Source organism: Neolamprologus multifasciatus, chromosome 14 (genome assembly GCF_963576455.1).
Source record: "Neolamprologus multifasciatus chromosome 14, fNeoMul1.2, whole genome shotgun sequence".
NCBI lineage: Eukaryota > Metazoa > Chordata > Actinopteri > Cichliformes > Cichlidae > Neolamprologus > Neolamprologus multifasciatus.
This window is the reverse complement of record NC_140452.1, coordinates 12,446,067-12,470,054: the sequence shown is the minus strand read 5'-3', so window position 1 is coordinate 12,470,054 and position 23,988 is coordinate 12,446,067. Positions and strand designations below refer to the sequence as shown.

At 39.5% G+C, this 23,988-nt stretch overlaps 2 protein-coding genes across 6 annotated transcripts in view; one reads left to right on the top strand and one right to left on the bottom strand.

Moving 5' to 3' along the window:
* Positions 1-625: 625 nt before the first annotated feature.
* Positions 626-4,411, bottom strand: LOC146503656 (uncharacterized). 4 transcript variants are annotated; one of them, XM_085131466.1, is made up of 7 exons: positions 4,281-4,411; positions 3,640-3,691; positions 3,404-3,547; positions 3,152-3,296; positions 3,006-3,069; positions 2,859-2,920; positions 626-2,775 (listed from the first exon to the last, which is right to left on the bottom strand). In XM_085131466.1, exons 5-7 carry the CDS (start codon positions 3,053-3,055, stop codon positions 2,033-2,035), a joined length of 855 nt encoding a protein of 284 aa, XP_084987592.1. In that variant the 5' UTR covers positions 3,056-3,069; positions 3,152-3,296; positions 3,404-3,547; positions 3,640-3,691; positions 4,281-4,411; the 3' UTR covers positions 626-2,032. The 4 variants fall into 4 exon arrangements, with proteins under 4 accessions (XP_084987592.1, XP_084987589.1, XP_084987590.1 ...); XM_085131463.1 differs by having other exon boundaries at positions 3,426-3,547; XM_085131464.1 differs by having other exon boundaries at positions 3,166-3,296; positions 3,426-3,547.
* A 198-nt stretch (positions 4,412-4,609) lies between these two features.
* Positions 4,610-23,988, top strand: part of dclk1b (doublecortin-like kinase 1b) — a 29,593-nt gene continuing 10,214 nt past the window's right edge. The window contains exons 1-16 of one of the 2 annotated variants that reach the window (XM_085131449.1): positions 4,610-5,186; positions 5,554-5,934; positions 7,784-8,130; positions 16,952-17,051; positions 18,241-18,357; positions 18,443-18,537; positions 19,443-19,530; positions 19,818-19,987; positions 20,309-20,428; positions 20,676-20,822; positions 21,428-21,561; positions 22,277-22,354; positions 22,482-22,578; positions 22,685-22,765; positions 22,863-22,976; positions 23,692-23,762. In XM_085131449.1, coding sequence (XP_084987575.1) covers positions 5,574-5,934; positions 7,784-8,130; positions 16,952-17,051; positions 18,241-18,357; positions 18,443-18,537; positions 19,443-19,530; positions 19,818-19,987; positions 20,309-20,428; positions 20,676-20,822; positions 21,428-21,561; positions 22,277-22,354; positions 22,482-22,578; positions 22,685-22,765; positions 22,863-22,976; positions 23,692-23,762 — 2,120 coding nt within the window. In that variant the 5' untranslated portion in view covers positions 4,610-5,186; positions 5,554-5,573. The remainder of the gene's footprint in view (positions 5,187-5,553; positions 5,935-7,783; positions 8,131-16,951; positions 17,052-18,240; positions 18,358-18,442; positions 18,538-19,442; positions 19,531-19,817; positions 19,988-20,308; positions 20,429-20,675; positions 20,823-21,427; positions 21,562-22,276; positions 22,355-22,481; positions 22,579-22,684; positions 22,766-22,862; positions 22,977-23,691; positions 23,763-23,988) is intronic. The other variant, XM_085131448.1, reaches the window with a different exon arrangement.

Here is a 23,988-nt window from a genome sequence, read left to right as displayed (position 1 = left end):
GCCAGCAGAAGTGCATATTTGCAAGTGCAGTCAATTACTTTTAATTCCTCAGGAGTTGGGTAGTTAAGTGTGAACCATGAGCCTAGTACCTCCACCTAGTGGCGGCCATTCGGTCAAGCTTAATTTAACCATGTACATTCGTGTCTCCTGAATGGAGACAGCAAAGGAAATGGGTGATCCAGTTTAGTTGTCTTCTTTAATACCAGCTAAACAAGAGGTAAAATTAAGTGCAGGTACAAAGAGTGTTGTGAAAAAGTCTTGAGCCAGCCCCTTAGTTACTTTTGCTTCCAAGGAGCCAGACTTTGTCGTTTTTATTTAGTTATTAAAGTGGTCTTGACCAGTAGTTCTCTAGGCTTCCTGGAAATATTCCAAACCTTTTTCAGATATTGGCTGCTTTTCAACCATTTTCAGTCCAGTTCTTGTACCTGACAATTTTAGAGGAATGTTTAAAGCTACTTAACACAAAGTTTAAGTACAAAAGAAATAAATGTTTTGTGCTTAACATTGATAAGCAACATTCATGCAATAAAAAGGCTTCTAACTCGAGGGATGAACTAGTGTTGTCTCTACAGGCAAAGAACCAGTTTTAAACTTTATCTTTAGGCACTTTGTTACCTTTAGCCTGTCACAAAAAACAATTTCTTCAGCCTTAGTTTGCAGAATTCTCATCAGAAATTGTCTCAGTGAAAGGGTGGCTGACAAGAAGCCATTCTTAAGGAAGGGAAACTGGGGGGAAAGGCTGAGGTGTGCTAAATTATACAAGAACTGGACTGCAAATTGGAGCTTATGGCATGAGTAATCCATATTTGAAAAATTTGGTTCAAATCGGATGTACAGAGGTCAGCTGGAAAAGGGTACTGCAGGGCGTGTTTATAGCCACCTGTAAAACACGATGGAGGGTCAGTCATGGTTTGGTGCTCCTTTTTTTTTTTTTTATGAAAAAGGTTTTGGTCCTCCATGCAACACCGTTTATAAAAGAGGGTAATTTTCCAGCATGACAATACAGTAAAAGCACAGCTGGAGGGGAAAACAAAAGAAAAAAAACACACGCAATGGAATACTATCAGTCACACACTGGCCTCCCCAGAGCCCATACGTCAGCATGACTGAAGGAGTACGGGATTATCTTAACTGAACGGAACAAAAGCAGCCAACATCCAAAGGAAAGATTTGAATGTCCTTCGAGAAGCCTGGAGAACTATTCCTGATGACTACTTCATAAAGTTGCAAGAAAGCTTGCCTGAGAGTGTTCAGGCTGTGAAGAAGAAAAAAGACGTTCATAAGTACTGAGGTTCAAGCTTGTCAGAATTTAACAAATTAAAATATACTGCATTTCCATTAATGTTTGTACATTTCACTGATTGCTGTATCATTTCTCATTTTGTCAAAAAAAATTAGGGGGCTTAAGACTTACACATATTGAATATTTACATTCAGTACATAAATTTTTCCATTTATTTCAGGAGCTTAAAGATTTTTCAACTGATAAGATGCCATATCTTTACTCAAACTTAACATAGGTATCCAGTCCAGTTGTTTGTTTAGCATCTTCTCATTTTTAATGTACCCGCTGGAGAGGGAAAAGCAAATTGTAATAATTGGAAATGCAGCATTTTGCCTGTGTTCGTCGGTTTTATATTTCAAGATTAAATGCTTTGAGGTTTCTAGTGGAAATTATGACTCATCTTTACTATAATTCCTACAATGCTGCACTGAAAAATATAAGATGTTACTCAATATGAAAAGAAATGTAATCTGCAACAGTCTGACAATGCAGGGGGAAAAAATGCAAATATTTTTATCAAATATTGGCAAAACACATTTAATGAAGTCTGCAGACCTAACTGCATAAAGACCTCATGGTGTTGCTATAAGCTAATCATTTCGAAACTTTCTGTATATGCATTTACTTTTTGTCAGCATCACTGCAGTCTAAACATCTTTTATACGCGAATTAAAATAAAAAGGAAAAAAATACAGCCGTCTCTACTAGTTGGCCATTTAAAACTGCAAAGTTGCAGTAACTTTGTACTTAATCAGGACCCATTTCAGGGGAAAGGACAAAATCTACAAGATTAGGATCAGGGAAGCGCAAGTTACTGCTATCCAAAAGCAAATCGAGCCAAAATGGACTAACCACATCACACTGACTGTCTGTTAAAGGGCTACTGCAGTTGTGACTGTGTGGGAAAAGTCTTGAATCGCACAAAACTTCTGAAACTGCAAGAGTGAGGTCATCAGAGCTTGAAGGTTCAGTTTGAAGTTTACATGGTGGGATAAGTAGTTGGCTTGTAAAATTTTCTACTGATACAATGTCAGGTTGGCTAACCTGAGGTAAGTCAGTGTAACACACTTCAGTTTTTTCAGGTGGGGTATAGGCTTGGCCACAATGACCTGATAGGAAAGTAACAGGATCCACCTGGTGAGAAGCAGCATCCCATAACATATGGCTTGAGGATGAGCTGGGTAAAAAGGTGTGGCTGATATCTGCTGATGTGAAAACACATGAAGTTGCATTCATAAATGCGGTGGCTGAATTTATCCAGTTATTTTCCACAAATTGAAATGAGGCAGAGAGAAATTGATCCTGGCACACTGGCAGCATTTGTCCTCGGGGAACAGTCGATTTATCCAACAATATTGGCGGGGCATGTGCTGTGGTCAGGCTGCGCGCTCGAGGAAGTGTTTCATCCATCGTCAGAGGAGTATTTGTTGTGATAGATGGCTGATTTACTTCTTTACAGAGGTCTTTCTGAGGGCATCTTGAGACACTATCTGAAATTTAGCAGTATGTTAACAAATACAACAATGTACCAATGAAATAATTTTATTTATGTTAATGAAAAACAATTTCTCACTTGACTTTTTAACAGCCGGCTTTGTCCTCTGTGAAGCATTCTTTTTAAGCCTGATCGTTTTTCTGTTAGAGAAAAAACAAAAACCAGACAGTCAGCTTGGTATTCTTACCATTTAGCGAGTTCAAAACTCTTATTTGGATTGTGTACCTTTTCTTTTGTGATCTCTGTATGCTTTTCCAGAAAATGCTGGAATTCATCTCAACCACTCAACCTGGGAAAGGAAAAAAAAAGAACATTAAAATGATCATAACATTTACTTATAATATTGAGGATTCAGGATTAATTAGACCTACTTTAGACAGAATACCTGGAGGAAGAGTCTCTTTCAAATAGCTTATATAATTCGCGGTGAGCTCTAGTGTGGTTGCTATGTCTAACTGACCGTTGACGTAGGGCAGAAGATCACACAAGTGTTGACAAAATGTTCTGATTTGAAGCCTGGGAACATGTCAATATGTGCAGTAAAGAAGTTACAGTTACGGTGGTGATGTGAAACCATACAAGAAATGGCCAAGGAAGAGTTTTTGGTTGCTTTGATAGCACACCCTGGAATTGTGAAAGTCTAACCTCCGCCTCTGTTCTTTGCAGCAATGACTGATTGAAGTCTGGAGCTCACTTTTATGTGAAGAAGGGTAGTACTTCTCCATGGTAGGTTCATTTTTTTTTTTTTTTTTATCTCATCCTCGAGCCTGAGGAGAAAAATATCTCTGAATGTCATAACACACAATGACAATGTATTCAAAAACTTTTAAGAAAACATCAAAATGACTTTTTCCCTTACTGCTCAGGTGCTGAAGATTTATATGACTGGAGTTTTTGGCTCCTGAGTTTGTCTGAAAGAAGTGCAACCAAAGGTTAATGTACTGTTACATACATATCATGAACTGTCAAGGTGCTGGTCTAAAGGCTGGAGTTACTTCCTTATTTTAAATAGAAACCTTTGTAAGGAGCATTAGAAAGTTAAGCTTTGTATAGACTTTGTAACCACAGCACCATACATACATTTAATGCATGAATAAAACCTTTTAATTCACGGAGTAAAACTGGAATAAAGAACAAGAAAGTAACGTGCTACTTAAAGCCTGGACAAAACTCTTAGGCAAGAAAAGTTAGTAAATTTTGTAGCAAGTCACAAGTTGTTAATTATATTTAGAACCTTTTAGTTGTATAACCTGATGAGCGCACTTTTGTTTGCCAATAATCTTCCAAAGTTAGAGAATAACAAAGTTATGTTTTCAGCTCTTGGACAAAAGCCACACAGTAATGTGATTCTTGGCATCAGGTTTAAATTGAGAGAAAAAAAATGCTGACAAATATAAATCCAAGATGTCCAAAAATGTATTATTAACACAAGCTGTCGGTCTATGAATATATAATAAAAAAAATTTATTTTTATTTTTTTTAAAAAAAAAAGCAAATTACTCATTAGTTGGTCGTTTGCTCATTCTTAAGTTGTGCTTTTAGTTTCCCTATTAAAAGCGACATTAATCAGCCCCTCAGGCGCATTTCAGGAGCAGGTCCGAATGAACTTGTTAATTTCTCACATTACCAACACCTGTGTAAGCTACTCCCGTTACACACAACTGCAGTGCATTATTACCGCCATACCTGCTAACTAGGTTGTTAGCGCATGCGTGAATTTTATTACTTTTTTTTCAACGATAGTAACCGTTTAAACGAGCTAAAACACTTGCTAGAATCTAAACTTACGGTTTTATTCGAGTTTTATTTAATTCAGTGCAAATGGTTGGTTAATTACTTAAAGAAACACTAATAGTAAGTTATTTCTTTTGCCGTTTTGTTTAAAAATGTCTGTAAGATATACCATAAGGTAGCTTAAATTGGGAAAGTCACCATTTTATTGTTGCTTTGGTGAAATAAACCTGCAGGCCAACTACACCTGGAAGTTAAAATAAAACTTAGGGTTTTTTTTATTGCGAACTAACGGGTAAAACTTAACGAGAATTAGTAGTTTTTGATTCTAATCATCCCTAATAGTGCTACTAAAGCAGGTCAACACGAACGCGCATTTTATTAATACGTGCGAGAACGCGCCCCGACAGCAGCGTGCACGAGGAAGGCTGACAGCAGAGCGGTCCGGTAAATCACTGCAATGGAAGAGGAGTAAGGGAGGGTGGAGGACACCGGCTACAGCCCTGCCTCCAATCTGCATGTGAGTACACAGCAGAGTGTAGACACGGCAGGGAAGCAGAGCACCATCACAGGGCAACAAAGGAACGCATGGTTCATACAAGGTATCCAATAAAGAAAAGATCTGAGACACGTTTTGCCTGGAAGCGTTTGATTACATCCGTCTTCACCTCAGAGGTAAGATTGCACAGAAACTAGAAGATCCTGCTGATTACCGTTTCCTTCCTTTTGTATTTTTAAGGTTTACCTTTCAATAAGCTTTTAGCCAGAATCCCACAAGAAACTGTTACTGTCCATATATTATCCACAGTAAATGCATGTGAATTTTATATATTTAAATTGAGACACTCCAGAGAACATGAAATGGGTGTGACATGCTACTTCATAATGTGTGTATGAGCAGCAGTTGCAGCATCAAGGCTTGTGCCAGTGCTGAAGCAGAATGTATAAGCCACTAGACTTAAAGGGAACGTAATTGGTGTAATGTGTTATAAGTTAAAATGGTATTCAGATTGCAAGCATGTTCTTTCCTCATATTATTCAGTATAATAGCACAGCACAGACATGGAGCTGGAACACTTTGATGAGCGGGACAAGGCTCAAAGATACACCCGAAGGGGCTCGAGAGGGAATGGGCTCCCCAGTCCCACTCATAGCGCTCACTGCAGCCTGTACAGAACCAGGACACTGCAAGCACTAAGCTCAGAAAAGAAGGCCAAGAAGATCCGTTTCTACCGCAATGGAGACCGATACTTCAAGGGGATTGTGTATGCCATTTCTCAGGACAGATTTAGGTCTCTCGAAGCACTCTTGGCTGACCTTACAAGATGTCTGTCAGATAATGTCAACTTACCCCAGGGAGTACGGACCATATACACGATTGATGGGTCAACAAGGATCGCCAGCATGGACCAGCTGGTGGAAGGTGAGCATTGTTTCTAAACAGTTTTAAGCCTGCCTTAGATTTGGCTTCTATTAAGTAAAATAGTTATCTAGTAAAATAAAATATGATGGAAATGACACTAAAATAGGAGATACAGTGGGGCAAAAAAGTATTTAGTCAGCCACCGATTGTGCAAGTTCACCCACTTAAAATGATGACAGAGGTCAGTAATTTGCACCAGAGGTACACTTCAACTGTGAGAGACAGAATGTGGAAAAAAAAAAAATCCATGAATTCACATGGTAGGATTTGTAAAGAATTTATTTGTAAATCAGGGTGGAAAATAAGTATTTGGTCAATAACAAAAATACAACTCAATACTTTGTAACATAACCTTTGTTGGCAATAACAGAGGTCAAACGTTTACTATAGGTCTTTACCAGGTTTGCACACACAGTAGCTGGTATTTTGGCCCATTCCTCCATGCAGATCTTCTCAAGAGCAGTGATGTTTTGGGGCTGTCGCCGAGCAACACGGACTTTCAACTCCCGCCACAGATTTTCTATGGGGTTGAGGTCTGGAGACTGGCTAGGCCACTCCAGGACTTTCAAATGCTTCTTACGGAGCCACTCCTTTGTTGCCCGGGCGGTGTGTTTTGGATCATTGTCATGTTGGAAGACCCAGCCTCGTTTCATCTTCAAAGTTCTCACTGATGGAAGGAGGTTTTGGCTCAAAATCTCACGATACTTGGCCCCATTCATTCTGTCCTTAACACGGATCAGTCGTCCTGTCCCCTTGGCAGAAAAACAGCCCCATAGCATGATGTTTCCACCCCCATGCTTCACAGTAGGTATGGTGTTCTTGGGATGCAACTCAGTATTCTTCTTCCTCCAAACACGACGAGTTGAGTTTATACCAAAAAGTTCTACTTTGGTTTCATCTGACCACATGACATTCTCCCAATCCTCTGCTGTATCATCCATGTGCTCTCTGGCAAACTTCAGACGGGCCTGGACATGCACTGGCTTCAGCAGCGGAACACGTCTGGCACTGCGGGATTTGATTCCCTGCCGTTGTAGTGTGTTACTGATGGTGACCTTTGTTACTTTGGTCCCAGCTCTCTGCAGGTCATTCACCAGGTCCCCCCGTGTGGTTCTGGGATCTTTGCTCACCGTTCTCATGATCATTTTGACCCCACGGGATGAGATCTTGCGTGGAGCCCCAGATCGAGGGAGATTATCAGTGGTCTTGTATGTCTTCCATTTTCTGATGATTGCTCCCACAGTTGATTTTTTCACACCAAGCTGCTTGCCTATTGTAGATTCACTCTTCCCAGTCTGGTGCAGGTCTACAATTCTTTTCCTGGTGTCCTTCGAAAGCTCTTTGGTCTTGGCCATGGCGGAGTTTGGAGTCTGACTGGTTGAGGCTGTGGACAGGTGTCTTTTATACAGATGATGAGGTCAAACAGGTGCCATTCATACAGGTAACTAGTGGGGGACAGAAAGGCTTCTTACAGAAGACGTTACAGGTCTGTGAGAGCCAGGGATTTTCCTTGTTTGAGGTGACCAAATACTTATTTTCCACCCTGATTTACGAATAAATTCTTTACAAATCCTACCATGTGAATTCATGGATTTTTTTTTTTTCACATTCTGTCTCTCACAGTTGAAGTGTACCTCTGGTGCAAATTACTGACCTCTGTCATCATTTTAAGTGGGGGAACTTGCACAATCGGTGGCTGACTAAATACTTTTTTGCCCCACTGTAAAAACAAAAACCCTTAAATTCTTCTGCTCTGACACAACCTATACTTTTTTTTATATGCTATGTTTGTGTTAGCATTGCTAATGGGCTGAGAAAATCTGTTGTCTTGTTGTTTTTTTTCCTCCAGGAGAGAGCTATGTTTGTGCGTCTATAGAGCCATACAAGAAGGTGGACTACACAAAGAATGTAAATCCTAACTGGTCAGCTGGTCCTAAGACTGCTGTGTCTGTCCGTGACCCTTCTTCCCTTGGTAGTGGCAAGGCTGGATCTCCAGAAACCAGGGAGAGCAAGGACTTCATCAGGCCCAAACTGGTGACGATTGTCCGCAGTGGAGTAAAACCTCGCAAGGCTGTACGGATCTTGCTCAACAAGAAGACTGCACACTCCTTTGAGCAAGTCATGACCGACATCACAGATGCCATCAAGTTAGACTCTGGAGTCGTCAAAAGGCTTTATACCGTTGATGGGAAGGCGGTAGGTGTTAAATTGTTGTTTCTGCAGAGTTATCGGTTTGTTCATTTCAAAGACTTCTAGTACCAGCAACAACATATTTCCAAGTGGGGTTCAAATAGGAAAGCATTCACATTAGGTAGTGACTTTGGGAATCTCAGGCATCACCAAAAAGTTGCAAATATAATGGGATTTTATTTTCCCACAGTAAGCATGTTTGTCACTACAGCTAAAGGTGTTTAAAGTATGAAGTGACTTTCAGTGCTGTCCTTACTCGGAGGAAGCATTAAGTATATGTCTCACAACTGTGCCATTCAGGACAAGTTGCATAAGTGCCTGATGATCTTCTCTTTGTATTTAGACAAGTGTTTGTGCTTGCCATCAGTGAAGCTATGTGCACATTCATGTAACAAGCAGCGCTTTGGATACAATAAATTTGAAAAGTTTAAAAGAAGAGATGTTATTTACCTTCACATTTCCCTATTTCAAACTAAAGCTCTTAACACCAAATGTTTTTATTTGAAAATCACGGACAAAGGCAAAGCAGGAAGAACAACCATACAGTAAGAGCCCGGTACCTACAAGAGTGCAATTGCTTTATCTTAAGCCTCTCCACCACTTAAACATATAATTGGTCACAAGTGGGAAGGATGGAAGGATGCTTCTGTAGAAAAGGAGTCAATGTAAAATGGGATCATGCCTCCTCAGTCATTGTAAGTGGTTTTGGAGACGGGTATCCTGGTGTTGCCATGCTGAATTCCCATTTGTGGTGCTGTGTTACATCATAAGTTTGATTTTTAGAACATTGCAATGAACCACACTTGGTAGACATTTGCAAGAGGCTTAAAAGATTTGGAGTTATGCATCTGACATCAGAGGCTGTGTGGTCTGTTCTTCAGTCTTGTCCCTGAGAATTGCTTCCTTACCCAACAAGAGAGCCCAGCAGGTTCAGTCATCTGGGAATATGTGTAAAATGTATTATGAGAAATAGGTTTCTAGGACTCCATCTCATATTCCTACTAACAGTAACACACTATTAAATGTATACTTACTAAGTGAGTTTGTACGAAACATGCAATCTGATCAGCAACTTGAGACTTAATCATAAAGCTTCTTGTATTCTTGCTTCGATTATATGCTCTAAATACTCTGGACTGTTATTACTTATACATTGATAACTACACTGTATATGTAGAGTAATTATATTAACCTTTGTTTGGAAATTATGGGAGTCATAAGTGACTATCAGTTTTATATGTAGGGCTGACGTGGCTGGACAGCATGCAAGTACCACCTACACTAAGAACTGTGTAAACATTTCACAGTTAGGGCACTCTGTATTAGTATCCCTCAAAGTCGCCCCCCCGCTGTGATGGTCTCTATGGTAAAATGGTTTCCTGAGCTGGTTGCTAAGGAACAGCCTCTGCGGCAGAGCGGTGCAGTACTGATGTCAGGACTGTAGGTGTATTGTAAAAAGGCTCACAGATGCAGTGCTCAGTCTGTCAGCCTTATTTTTACACATGGCGGCAAGATGGAGCACATGGCTAAGGTGTAATCCCAGGAAAGCATCCTTTGTGTAATGGTATGTAAGGAACAGTGGGAGTTTTTCACACTAACAAACAAATCTGCCTTCGGAATATCCTCTGTTGTTTTAGGAATAGATTTGTTTAGCAAAAAGCACAATGGTACTGCAATATATTAAAAGTAGAATCCCACTCTATGGAAAAAGTAGGAAATTCAGATGTATTTTTTATGGTCCTTTCATCATCTCTAACTGCCTTTTGTATCTGCTTCTGGATTTTGTTAACTATCTCTCCAATAATAAGCTGCTTGTGTGCTTGGTAGTGCCATCATTTCTCTGGTTTTGTGACTTTGCCCTGTTGTGCCACCAGATGGCCAAATAAACACCCATTGGCATTAAGAGACCTGTTTTCACGGGTGTTTAACCTTTTGGTAAATTACCTGCTTTCTGGGGGGAGGGGTTCTTAGACAGGCTTTTGCTGACAGTTTAAAAAAAATAAAATAAAAATGTGACAATTTATTTTTAAATACATTGTTTTCCAGTAAGAATTAAGTACAGATTAAATTTAAACAGCTGTAATTGATTGTTATGCATTTCTTTTTTGAGTCTGCCGGTAAATTAGCCTTGGCATTCCTGTGACGTGTTGTTTTATCCTTAGTTGTCTTTGACTCATGATTCATGGTTCTATTTGTGGATCAGCTTGGCGGGTGGCTCTGCTTGTTGACGCCTGTGATCCTACATACTGCTGAGTCACTCTGTAATGGTGGACTGCCATGCAATGTGTGTCTAAATACAGAAAATAAAATCAGTAAGGACTTGGCCACAATAAAGGCACTCCAAGATACTGTAATGCACAGAGAAAAGTGATGGAGAGATGCATGCTCCACAGATAAGTCCCACTGTGTTGGTCTTATCTATAGGGACATGGCCTGTTATGACCCCTGATATTATTCGTCAGATGGAGCAAAGAGTATTTCTAAGACTGAGTCGGTCTGAAGGGACTCGATCATGATGTTCCCATCCCTGCTCAAATGGATGTGGCTCTGCGCTATAACTGTATTATGCACAGTGCTAAGTTCTCTTCATGCTAAAGTCAACACTTCTTGTTCAAATAGATGTCAACCGCCACCCGAGGATAGTCTAGCCTCACATCAGTGCATGAAAGCAGAGGCCTACGCCTCCTTTGTAAAGTTATGTATGAGAGGATGTGATTAAATGGTCCATTCATTCTTTGCCAATCAGATACACAGTGGATGTGGTTGGAATTTATGGTGCTCTGTGTACAAGAGAGCTGAAGCTAACATAATGTTTTTCTAATTCATTCCTTTAAGTTGACTTTGACTCTGCCGTTTTCTGGTCTGGATTTACCCACAATTAATCTCTTTGGTTTCTACTCATACCACAAATGTCACGTCTGTTCTATGGATCCTGCCTGTAACTCCCATCTCACTGTCTTAGGAAAATCTCACTTTGTTTATTGATTCAATAAATAAAATGACTAAATGGTTTTAGTTGCTTTGCAGCCTTCTCAAATTCGATGTGCAAAAAGATGAACAAAATAGAAGAGTGCCTCACTTTCCTCCCACTTTCTGTAGTCTGGCTGTACAAAGAAGTGCCTTTGTGTGCCACTTCATTTGGTAGATATGATTTTCAGTTCATCCAGCCAAAGGACTGATGACTTCATGCCATAGCGAGGCAGCTGTCCATCCACAGTTAAAACTCGCTACTCCTCCTCAAGTATTGGTCAGATTTTAGTGAAACCTGCACACAGCGATCACCTAATGGATCTTCATACAAACTGTGCTCAATTGTGATGGATTACATGCTGGATGAGCTTCGTCATTGCATTATCCCTTCAACCTACCCGTTGCGCTCGGTGGAATTTTCTGTTTGTGGAATTCAAAGAGGGGCAGCGCGGTGGCACGGTGGTTAGCACTGTTGCCGCACAGCAAGAAGGTCCTGAGTTCAACATCAGGCCGGGGTCTTTCTGTGTGGAGTTTGCATGTTCTCCCCGTGTTTGCGTGGGTTCTCTCCGGGTACTCCGGCTTCCTCCCACCGTCCAAAGACATGCAGCTTGTGGGGATAGGTTAATTGGAAAATCCAAATTGCCATTAGGTGTGAATGTGCGAGTGAATGTGAGCGCGAATGGTTGTCTGTCCCTGTGTGTTGGCCCTGCGACAGACTGGCGACCTGTCCAGGGTGTACCCTGCCTCTCGCCCTATGACAGCTGGGATAGGCTCCAGCGCCCCCCGCGACCCTGAAAAGGATAAGCGGAAGCGAATGGATGGATGGATGGGAATTCAAAAGAAACTTTACAGCATGTGAACATCCTGAGCTGTGTAAAGAAAATCTTTACAGTAACTTGTGTGTGATGTTGCAGTGAAACTATTCTTGAATATTTTAAAAGTTAAGGTGATAATATTGATCATCTGTCCGTTATTAAATAGACTTTTTCGCATGCTCTCATTATACCAAAAATATTTGCAGGGCGTGGTTATTATCTTGGTTGGTTATTATAAATGTTTTTGGGGGTGTTGGTTTTGAAACCCTTCTAAGAGCTAAGTGTAGAAACTTAGTTTCCCTCACTGTTTTTGGAACAGCCCCTGTTAAGTCGCTGCTGTTTCTGCAGCAGAACTGATTTGAGCATTTGTACAACAGACTGCATATAAAGGAAGCTCATGCAAAATAGAACAAGAACCATTTGCCAACTGGAGGTGAAGATGAGTCATGTTTCTTTCTAGCATGCTAGGTGACTGGCTCCTGCTTTTACTCTCACACTTCAGAAGAAGCTTTAGTGTCCTGGGAAGCTCCACCTGTGCATGCTTTGTTGTGTTACACACTTGTGTTCCTTTATGTGGTCTTTCCTATGGCTCAAATCAATAGGCTTCTATAGCATGCATATATCCATTGTTATTTATTTCTGGATTGGATGTCAGGTTCAGCACTTGCGGAAATCATAGATAAAACCCTGGAAATCAATACTTCCCTAGGATGCTCCTGAATTGTGAAAAGTATGCGTGCGCTTTCTATGCGAATGGTAGGTTTAATGGAGTTGCTGTGTCACAGAGCTTGAAGGCAAAAATAATCAATATGAAGCATCACATTCACAGTTGCCTCTGTTATTTGGCTTCATCACAAGCTTGAGAATTCTAAATTCAAAGTACTTTGGTGGAACTACAGAACTCTGAAATAAGAGGTAACTTTTAGGCGTATTTTAAGAAATCATCAATCAACATTTTTTTTCATGTTCTTTTATAACATTATAAATCTTTTGTATATTTAAGGTGAACACTGCTATTATTATTGATAGTGCATATATCATTAATTGGATCTGTAAAAGGTTTTTAGCCCTTGGTAGGTATAATATTTTTAAACATTCAGACTCCACTATCTCATAATAATAATAATAATAATAATAATAATTTACCTTTAACCTTTGCAATGTTTTTGATTCCAAGACAATTCACAGAGAGAGATTGGGATTAACAAGGTGGAAATTTGAATTCTTAACAACATCCTAACAATATGCTTCGTCATTCTCTCTAAATGAGGCTATGCTGCTTTTGTGTTATCTGCAGTTTGCACCATTAAGAGCTCCAGATAGGATCTGACAGTGGGTGTCAAAGTAGCCTTCTCATTGTCTTAAACTAAGCTGTGATTTTTGTCTGGTCTCCTTGGTAACTGCTGTGCAGCTCCTCCCTGTGGGATTTCCTTTTAGGAGGAGGAGGGGGTAGAATTGGGGGTAGGGGACATCAGTGATGCAGAGAAAAGGTTCTTATTTAGCAACCCCTCTCCTCAGCCCCATGTGTCTGATATTCCTTTTAACAATTCTTGACTGAATAACCTTTGAATGTTTTAAAGGTTACTGGAATAGCCAGCCTGACTGTGTTCAGTTTTTTTTATTTTTATTATTTTTATTTATTTTTTATTGTGATCTAAGATCAGTGCAGTGGAGACCAGAATATTGATCCATCAGAAAAAAAGGTGATAACATGATGTGATAAGGTAATTCAGTAGTGGTGTTAATATACTAAAGCAAACAGTCTATCTCGCCTCTAAAATCTTTTTAGGCTCCTGATAAGCTTATAGTTCTTGATTAATGGATACCAACATTTGGCATATTTTTAGCATTTGAAAACTCAACCTGTATATGTTGAACTTGTTCCTCACTGGACTACTTGAAATCATATCCAAATTATGGTTATGCATATTTTGTTGACTAAAGTGTGTTTCCCCATCATCTTGGCTTTGTTACAGTCTGTCATGTGTGGGTTTGAGTTTTTAAAGAAAAGAAAAAGGGTTGGCTGGATTTTGCAAAAAAAAAAAAGAAAAAGGAATGCAATATAATTGCTTTCTGATCTCAATTAGGTTTTTTTGGAAGTTGTAATTGTAATTTAATATAAAGTTAGATTTACTGTTGCAAGTCAGTGTCTTGTTTTTTGTGTCATTTGTTGCTGTCAGTTTTCTTGTGTACATAAGAGAGCCATTTCCTTGGTCATCAAGATCACAGTTCAATTTATAGGTTGAAAAAGAATGGGAGACAACAACAAAGAAGAATGTATGCATAAAATCATAAACAACGTAGCAGAATGTGTGTTTGTGTATGTGGTATGTGAGTGTAGAAAGTTAGTAGTGGAAAGCATTTATGGATGGGTGTGTTTTTTAAACCAAAATAAACAAACCCAATGAGCCTGTCAGACAGGCTGCAGGAAGGAGGGAGCTTTCATCGATGACCACACCATGTGTAAGCGTGGGTCATCCAGCTAACCCCAGTCCACTAGGCACATTGGAGAGGGATAGCAGGAGAATCCTAGAGGTGATCACAGTGGCAAACATGCAGTTCTTAACAATATATGTGATGTTGTGGAAAGCATGCCTTTGTATTCTAACTGATATCTATAATACTATAGGTCAGTTAAACAAGAACGATTAAAGGCTGAACCTTCTGGAGAGGAAATTAAAACTGAAGCTCTACTTTCTCTTGCACACTCTTATTAGCCGAAGAGTCATCTGTGTCTATCTTTATTTATTCATGAGACTGCTATATAACCATTAAGATAGACTTGTGTATAAATGCAAACACCAGCATCCACCTAGCCATACAGTTCTTGTTTATAGAAAAGCAGAATTTCTTTTTTATAATTTACACTTCTCTGTTGTTTTTACAGTGATGGATACTTGGTTACTATGTTATTTTATCCAAGGTTTGCTTAAACTAAGTAAAGTGCATTGTGGAAATGCTTCTTTTTCAGAAACAGCCTGACCACTGTGTGTTGTTGCGATTGGATCTCTGAATAAATAGCTACTGTTAAACATTTTCTAATGTGATTTTACAAAATATAATCTGCAGTAACAGAAGGCAATTAACTTAATCTCCCACTAGAGATGACAACGATTTAATGAAAGACAGACACCATTGTTGTGGTCTCCACTGAATAAAATCTAACAGGTTTAAAAGGAGCTTTTCTTTTCTTAATGGTTACCCTGAAGACATTAAAGTGCAGCTGGGCTGTTACAAGACTAGAAAGAGGTTAATTCTTTTATTCATATGCTATACATGCTGTACCATTAATTTTTCATTTGTGCTTAGGTCACAATAAGCATTTATTCAAACCTGGCATCCTTAAATCCAGCATTGTGATCAATAAAGTTCTTTCTTTACTAGCACATGTTTTATATACTCCATTTAACATGATTATCCAAATGTTGTAAATCCTATTAAAGTTTAAAAGCCATTATACACCATTTGCTGTATAGAAACGAACTGCTATATTCTTTGCACAAATGTGACACATATTGAAATGTGAATTATTTATTGAAGAGACCTTTTTACCCGGAAATCTTGAAATTCTTGAAATTAAAGCTCAATACATGCAAACTGCACACACGGCATGTGGCCAGGGTTCAGACCTACATTCCTTTTGCTGTGAGACTGTAGTGCCAACCACTGTGCAACCTGAATTTTTATGACATTTTTGTTCAATATGTTGAATCCTACACTTTGACAACATGAGCATTGATGTGTCATGTTGCTATGATATCGTACACTGACGCATTGAATCTCATTTGCCTCAGTTTGAAAAAAAAAACAAGCAGAAGAAACAGTAATATACTCATTTTTACATTTTTAAATGCTTTGTCTGTTATAGTATGTATACAATATTTCAAGATGTTAACACATCATTTTATTTCCAGATAATGTATAGTATCACTTGAGAGTAGGGATGGGTACCGGTGTCCGGTGCCATGATGGCACCGGTTCTGACATAAACGGTAGTAACCAGACCGAAAAGCAGCGCACATTTCGGTGCTTTATTTCGGTGCTTTTTTTTCCTGAGATGTAATACACTTTGAATTCTAGCCAATCATTTTACGTTTCCGGGGATAGTAGGCGGGTCCAGGTACGTACGTTCTTTTAGAGCAGAGCTACAGATTAAAAACGCCCAAGGCGGAGCGGTCAAAAGTCTGGCTGTACTTCACAGCAAAAGATGTAAACTCAGCAGCCTGCAACAAGTGCTTTAAGCTGATACTGTGGAAAGGAGGTAACACCTGAAATCCGATGAAACACCTGGCGACGCTTAGCGTTTTTTTTTAAAAGCCGAAAAATGCGCCGTATTTGATAGCTTGCTGCGAGACCTCACACCGAGCGCATCTACTGCAGGTGTGGTGCCTGTTATCGGACCCAGAGTTAGCAACATCCCCCAAAAAGCTGAAGAGTAGAGTCCTGGCCCCTAGCCCTGCCAGTGTAGCAGAAATGATGAGGATGATGATGGCAGCAGCAGCCGTTCTTCTCTGCGTGAGTAGCTTAATGTTGTTCGTGTGTAATTTACGTTGACTAGGCTAACCACGTTATTACATTAATGCATGTAAGGTGAACTAGCAAACACCATCATAGCTACATGCGGCTGTCTTCTTGTTTGATGGCAGATACTCCCTTCACCCTGGCCAAAAAGGCTAAAATGACCAAAGAAAAAGTGGAAAACAGCTAAACATGAGAGGTTTTTGGACAAAGTTTGTGTTTTTTCCATTGTTTAAGCACTGCTTCCAGCCAAGAGTGATACCATATATGCCCTATAGCTGCAGAAAAGGCTAACATTGTTATCTTTTTACAAAAAAACAGCTGAACATGAGAGGTTTTTGGACCAATTTTGTGTTCTCCATTCTTTAAGCACCGGTTCGAGCACCGTTTAAGCACCGGCACCGTTTCAAAAGTACCGGTTTGGCATCGGTATCAGATAAAACCTAAACGATACCCATCCCTACTTGAGAGTGAATGCATTTCAGACTTATTGAACTAAAGCTGACAGACATTATTTTTCTCAGGTCACCTCCCTTCAGGACTTTTTTGGGGAAGATGATATATTCATTGCTTGTGGTCCCGAAAAGTTCCGCTATCAAGACGACTTCAACCTGGATGAAAGTGGTAAGTGTAGTTATGAGGCTTGCACCAATTTCCTGTGTTTTATATGTTGTTCACCTTAAGTTGCTGTGCAGTCATTTAAAAAAACATGTGAACCCTATATTTAATAGTAATACTAAATATAATATTGATGATGATGATTAAATGATTTTCAAATGAGAAAAAAAAATCTATATTTTTGTGAAATGTGCTTTGAAAGAAAGAGCATGCCCGCCACTCTACTGCACCACCTCTTTCTCTAGCTCTGAAGGAGGATTTCACATTTTTCTTGTTCAGATAAAACTTCAGCTGCTTCACAGTTTGAAGTCTCCTGCCTGATATTTTTCATTTAATTATGCGTAAAATATTTTAACATGTAACATATCTAGACTTCAAGCAGGACAGTCTGCAGCATGGACTCTTCCCTACAAACCACAAAGAATTGGCTTGCTAAAATAGGTAAAGTTTTTTTGGGGGAAGAAAAAAGAAATAAATATATTTTCTAGATGGTAGTATGCTGTACACTGCTCCAAAACCTGTGCTGCTTACTGGACTGATGTAGTGAATCTTTGTCCTGCATAAAGATTTTGGCACATGCTGTGGATGTCTTTCTGTACCACTGTTTGCAGAAAGTATCTTCCAGAGACTTGCATCAGATAAATTAGCACCCCTCCTCCAACCCTCATGCACCCGAATCCAAGTGGTGTATGGTGTCTTGTACTCATCCATCCACAGACCAATAATCTCTGTTCATTTGGTCATAAAGTCTTTCTTTGTTTCAAATTGTATGATAATGACATAAATGAGATCTACATTAGTTACAGAGCGTGCTTGTTGGTAGGCAGTTGATGTCGTTACTTGGTTTATACTGATAGGCCCAAGAAAAGGGGAAAAAAAGAGAACAGTTCTAGCTCAGATCGTAACCCCAAGATGCTCTCTGATGCATCCAGAGTGTCAGTAGTAGATAGAAAGCACTTAAGCATAGAAAAAGTGATTGTGTGAATAGGTGAACGCAACACATTGTGTAAAGCACTTTGCGTACTCAGGTAGAGTAGAAAAACACAGTATAAGAACCAGTCCATTTAGCATTTAATAATGCCAGAGAAGCCGAAAGAAAGACAAAAGGTCAGTATGCCACACATAATATTACTCTGCCATAATGATGCTGGAACAGTCCACACCTTTTATTTTGCTTGTTTTTATTTCTTTTCAGAATGCAGGGTAACAAAGTCTGCATCATATGGGCGGCTGCCCTCAGTACACGGTCGCTCTTCCCCAAGAAGTGGTGGAATGCCCCGCAGGAGCAAGTCTCCCTCATCTGCCGGTTCAGGTAAGATTGTGCATGTGATCTGTCCTTTCACATCTTGTGAACTTGGTTTATGCTACAGTATTTAATCTTTATCTTATCCTAAAAGCTAACGGCACTGCAGGCAGTCAGCTGTCCACACCTCGTTCTGGAAAGTCTCCAAGCCCCTCTCCAACCAGTCCAGCTAGCCTCAGAAGACGACAGGTAAAAAAAACCCAAAAATGAAATAATGAAGTAATGATTTGTGTTGTGCCAAGACTGAAGAATTTAAAGAAGTTTTTCATTTAATTAGACAGAACTTTAAGTGCTTCAACAGGTATTGCACTGACATGGAACAGAACAAAAGCCTTGAGCTTTACTGATGGAAAGGATTTGTAGAAGTTTATCACCATCCTTGTAGTTCCAAAAAATGTGTGAGTCTTACTACCTATTAACCTAACAACTTAATTACTTTGTGTTGCAGTTATGTTATTGGAAATAAATTTCATACCACATCAAAGCCTGCATTTGAATCATTATAAAGATTTATCTGTGAAATGGGGAAAAAATCCAAAATGCTTAAGTGAGCTTAAACCCTGTGGAGAAAACTCTGACATGAACTCTGTCTGACATTAAGAGATTAAACAAACACGCTAGTAAATTAAAAGCCTGTGTAATCAATGCTGCTGGCTAACTAGCAACTTTTCAGCAATTTGTGAATGAAACATAATCTTCACTGAAGCAGCAGCGATTCTCACATATCTGATCATGGATGAGGAGAGTGCACAGTCTCTCATTTAAAATCCAGGTATCAGTGATACTGGTGTCACTTATTCATAATTCTGGTTCAGGTAGGTATTGTTACTGTCGTGAAGTTTTGCATGTCATTTTCTGTCTGTGTAGAATCACTTGGTAGTCTTTGTGCTGGTACAATGATTTCTGTAAGGTTTCACCATGCTTGGTTCATTGCTATCTACATGCTCAAGGCTAGCAGAGTGGAACAAACAAGCTTTGTGTAATCTGGCTGTAATCACATTTTTATAAGCTTTGCTCCCCTCTGAAATTTGTGTGAGACAAGTACGTCTGTTTTTCTTTTTATTCTCACTCCATAGCTGTCTCTTCTTTTTCAGGGATCTCAACACAGTGGTTCTTCACTCTCCTTGGCGTCTACCAAAGTATGCAGCTCAATGGATGAAGGCGATGGGCCGAGCAGCGAAGGTCAGAAAGGACACAAGACAAATCTCCAAAAGTTGATTCTGTTCATCTGGACGTAGCGTAGCGTTTTGTGGGAGAAACGTTTCTCCCACAAAACGCTACGTCCAGATGAACAGAATCAACTTTTGGAGATTTACTTACCTGGATGATTGAGCATGCATCAAGACGACACAAGACATAAACTAACTTTAAACAAACAAACAAAAAACAGTTTGCAAACAACATTTAAACTACTATATAATGCTTTACCTATTATAGAGTGTATTTTATTTCATTTTATTTTTTCACAGCTGAGCCAATGGATGAGTACTCTTCAATCCCTGCCTCCATAGCAGAGAGGTACAAAGTGGGAAGGACTTTAGGGGATGGAAACTTTGCTGTGGTCCGAGAGTGTGTGGAGAGATCCACTGGGAGGGAGTATGCACTCAAGATCATCAGCAAAGATAAGTGCAGGGGAAAGGTGAGCCTGCTTTGCACCTGCTGAATTCAACTTTTACACCATTTCTAATGTTCATAAAGTTGAAGTTCAACTGTTGCTGAGTCATTTTTTTAAGTCATTGGTGAGCAAGGGTTGCTATAATGCTGGAAGCAAAAATATTTGGTTCTGGTTGGTTTTGTTTGTTTGTTTTGTTTAAATCACAGCATCAAATGATCCTAGTTTACAGAGTTCTCTTTTGAAAACTGTTTTCTATTATCTTCTCTAAAATTACAAAACAAATCTCATGTATTGTGTATAAAGTATTCTGGCTACAGTGTACAGATTGTTTTCTTTGTCACCCAGGAGCACATGATACAGAGTGAAGTATCAATCCTTCGGCGTGTGAAACATCCCAACATAGTTCTTTTGATTGAGGAAATGGACACCCAAAACGAGCTCTATCTTGTAATGGAGTTAGTTAAGGTACTGATTTATTTATTTATTTATTTTAAACAAAGAAATTGAAACCTTCGATGTCACAAGATAAAATTCAAATAAGTTATCAAAAACATTTAATATGTAATGCATTCTTTTTGCTGTCATAAACTGGTTTATAGTTGAATTAATTAACTTCAGTTAAAAAGAAAATTTTATCAACCATTTATCTGCGTCAGACTGTTATAAATTTAGCAACTGGGCCTCTTTCACATTTCAAACACTCTTTCTCCAGGGGGGTGATCTCTTTGATGCCATTACATCTTCTAACAAATACACTGAGCGCGATGCCAGTTCCATGCTGTTCAACCTGGCAAGTGCTATCAAGTACCTGCACAGTCTCAATATTGTCCACAGGGACATAAAACCAGAAAATCTGTTGGTAAGTACGACTCTGCACAGAGCATCTGTATGTGTGGGGAATCGCTTTGCATTGTAAAATATCCAATTTCCTTATTTAGCCCCGTTTCCATGTCATTGTTTTTTTCCTCAGAATCTCTCTCTCTCTCTCTCTCTCTCTCTCGATATAGAGATATAGATATCTATATCTCTAACTATCTATCGATATATCTATATACACACACACACAAGAGCTTGGATTTAAAACTACCAATAATAAATGGTGCATAGGTAAATAAGTTAATTAAATTACACAGTTCTTTGGTAATTTAATGATGATCAAATATACTCAAATTTCTTCTCTAGACCAAAAATAATTGTTGGTCTTAAAACTACACATTCACTTTTTTAGTATTACTGCTTGTTGAATAAGATTCATTTCATGATCAATTATGTGCAGACCATCCGTGTTTGCAGTCAATGGAATTTTTTGTAGTTAATTTTGCCTGAAATCACTGCACTAATAAAAAAAAAAGAAAGAAAAGAAAAATGGCTCAATAACGAAATCAAAGTTTTACTAATCAGATTGACTATTGGTGACCTTTTCATCCAGTATATCCCACTGTCCCTTTTCTGTATCTTGTCCAGGTATATGAGCACAATGATGGGAGTAAATCTCTGAAGTTAGGAGACTTTGGCTTGGCTACTGTTGTCAACGGGCCCCTTTATACTGTGTGTGGCACACCCACCTATGTAGCACCAGAGATTGTTGCTGAAATGGGGTAAATCAGTAATTACATTACCTAGTCCAGTCATCTGCAGCACCAGCATCTCCAAAAGTTGATTCTGTTCATCTGGACGTAGTGTTTTCAGTGAGTACCATTCAATTAGTACCATTCACAGAGAGTTGGGGAATGGCTGCAATTGCAGCATTGTAAGATGGCAAAAGATGTACCCTTAGGCCCCCTCCTCGATTTCAATGATGAGGATGTACAAATCCTGGATGGGGAAGAACGCTGGTTTGAGCACGGAGTCAAGGAAGCCATTTACGTGAAAAGGGAAAGACAATCTCTGAATCGAGGAGGGAGCCTAAGGGGAAAACCTTTTGCCATCTTACAATGCTGTGATTGCAGCCATTCCCCAACTCTCTGTGAATGGTACTCATGGCCATTGATCAGTGGTTGTTGATCAATGGTCATGAGAATTTGCATAATTATGATGAAGGAACTGACCTCCCAGTCCATTGTTCCTTCAGTGGTGCTAGTTATGCAAATATACTGTTTATAAGATTGGGGAAACCTGCAGTCTGCTGAGACTGAAGAAGTCACTTGGACGAGTGACGAAACCTTTCTCCCACTGAAAACGCTACATCCAGATGAACAGAATCAACTTTTGGAGATTTACTTACCTGGATGATTGAGCATGCATCAAGATGCAAGAGTGTTGTTTTTCTGCGTCAAGTGTCCTTTATGTGTTGTGTTCATATTCATATTATAGATATGGACTAAAGGTTGACATTTGGGCAGCGGGTGTCATCACTTATATACTGCTGTGTGGATTCCCTCCCTTCCGTGGGTATGTGCTCTTCTATTTGGAGGTTTACTTTAAGCATTACACATTATTTCCATACATTTTTAAGGTGTCGCATGTAGACTAATAGTGCCTATAGAGCAACTTAGCTTTATAATTTAACTGTATACAGGAGTGGTGAAGATCAGGAGGCCCTTTTTGAACAGATTTTGAGGGGCCAGCTTGAATTTCCTGCACCACACTGGGACAATGTGTCAGACTCAGCCAAGGTTTGTGTCTGAAAGTGGTCCTGCTGTGATCACGAGCCACGTGAAACACCCCAGACACCCTCAGTATGTTATTATGAATTCTTGTGGCTAACAAATCTCTGTTTAGGCTCTGATCACTGGGATGCTGCAGGTAGCAGAGGATAAAAGATATACAGCTGTACAAGTCCTTGATCACTCGTGGGTCAATGTAAGTGTGTAGTCAGTCCTTTCCCCAGAATCTGCATCGATACCAGTGACGTTGAGAAAAGTAGAGTTGCTGAAGTATGGCTCTTTATATTTATCAGGATGATGGTGTGTCAAAGAAAGAACATCAGCTGCCAGTGGCTGGGAAGATCAGGAAGCACTTTAACACCAGAGTCAAGGTCAACAGCACTACAGCTGGAGTGTCCGTGATCACAGTAAGCACTGCTCTGCACTCTCCACACTGACACTGCATGTCGGTGTGCAACGGTAGATTACATTTGGGCTTTCTGCTTATTAGCATGTTTTGGCAATGAAGGACCTTTCAGCTTTGAGCCATAATGTGCCTCATACAACTCACACATGCAGAAGCTTTTTATTTTTATGCCTTGGATGTCATTTTAAGTTGGAACTAAAATTGCTGCTTTTGTAAAACAGGTAAACAATTGTCCTCTGATGTTTTTAAATCTGCAACCTCCCTGCTTTTTTCTGTCAGTCATCACTTCATCCATCTGCATCTTACTGCTAGATTTTCCTTTGTTTGCTCTGCCCTCTCATCCTACTTTTAGCTGGACTGTCAGCACTTTTGTTAGAAAAGCTTAGAAGTAACATAGTTGACCATTACGAGGTTTTAGGAGATGATATTTTAATTTGAAATAGTTGCAAATACAAGCTGGATTTGAAAGATAAATAACTTGTTTTCAAAGTGAGCACTGTTATTAAGGAGGATCTGCATTGCTCTACATTTCTTGTATATAGTCTTTTATATTTATTTATTTTGAAACCACTTGTCAGTTTACAGTGACATGACATCTATCTGCGAGTATCTTATCAATAATAATAACAGAAGTGTAGAGATGTGTTCCTAATCCGGTAAGTGATGCTTTGAGTTCATAGTGATCCTCTGAGTTGCGCTCATCTCTCTCTGCTCAGCTGGACCAGGACTTAACCATCAAGAAGTCAGGGTCTTTGGACCGCTACCAGCATCCTTTGTACTGGATAAGGTATGACACAGCATAGTGCTTAAATAAAGTGAGTGCTTTCATGGCAAAGTGCTGGCAGTCTCCATTTCCCATCTCCCAAGGGTTTGACATATTGCCCATCAGTGGATCCCTTTTCATGCCTCATCATATCCTTCACTTTATCACCTTACATCATCTCATTTGGGCTGTAGCAGGTAGCTGCACAGTTTTCCTTGCCATCTACTTATTTTGCATTTAAAAAGGTTGT

Bases quoted from the DNA above. Each gene is read 5' to 3' on its own strand.
- LOC146503656 (XM_085131466.1), bottom strand. From the start codon at position 3,055: ATGAATTCCAGCATTTTCTGGAAAAGCATACAGAGATCACAAAAGAAA. The intron at 2,921-3,005 runs GTACACAATCCA...TTTCTCTAACAG, and splicing joins CAGAGATCACAAAAGAAAAG to AAAAACGATCAGGCTTAAAA. The intron at 2,776-2,858 runs GTGAGAAATTGT...GCTAAATTTCAG, and splicing joins GCCGGCTGTTAAAAAGTCAA to ATAGTGTCTCAAGATGCCCT.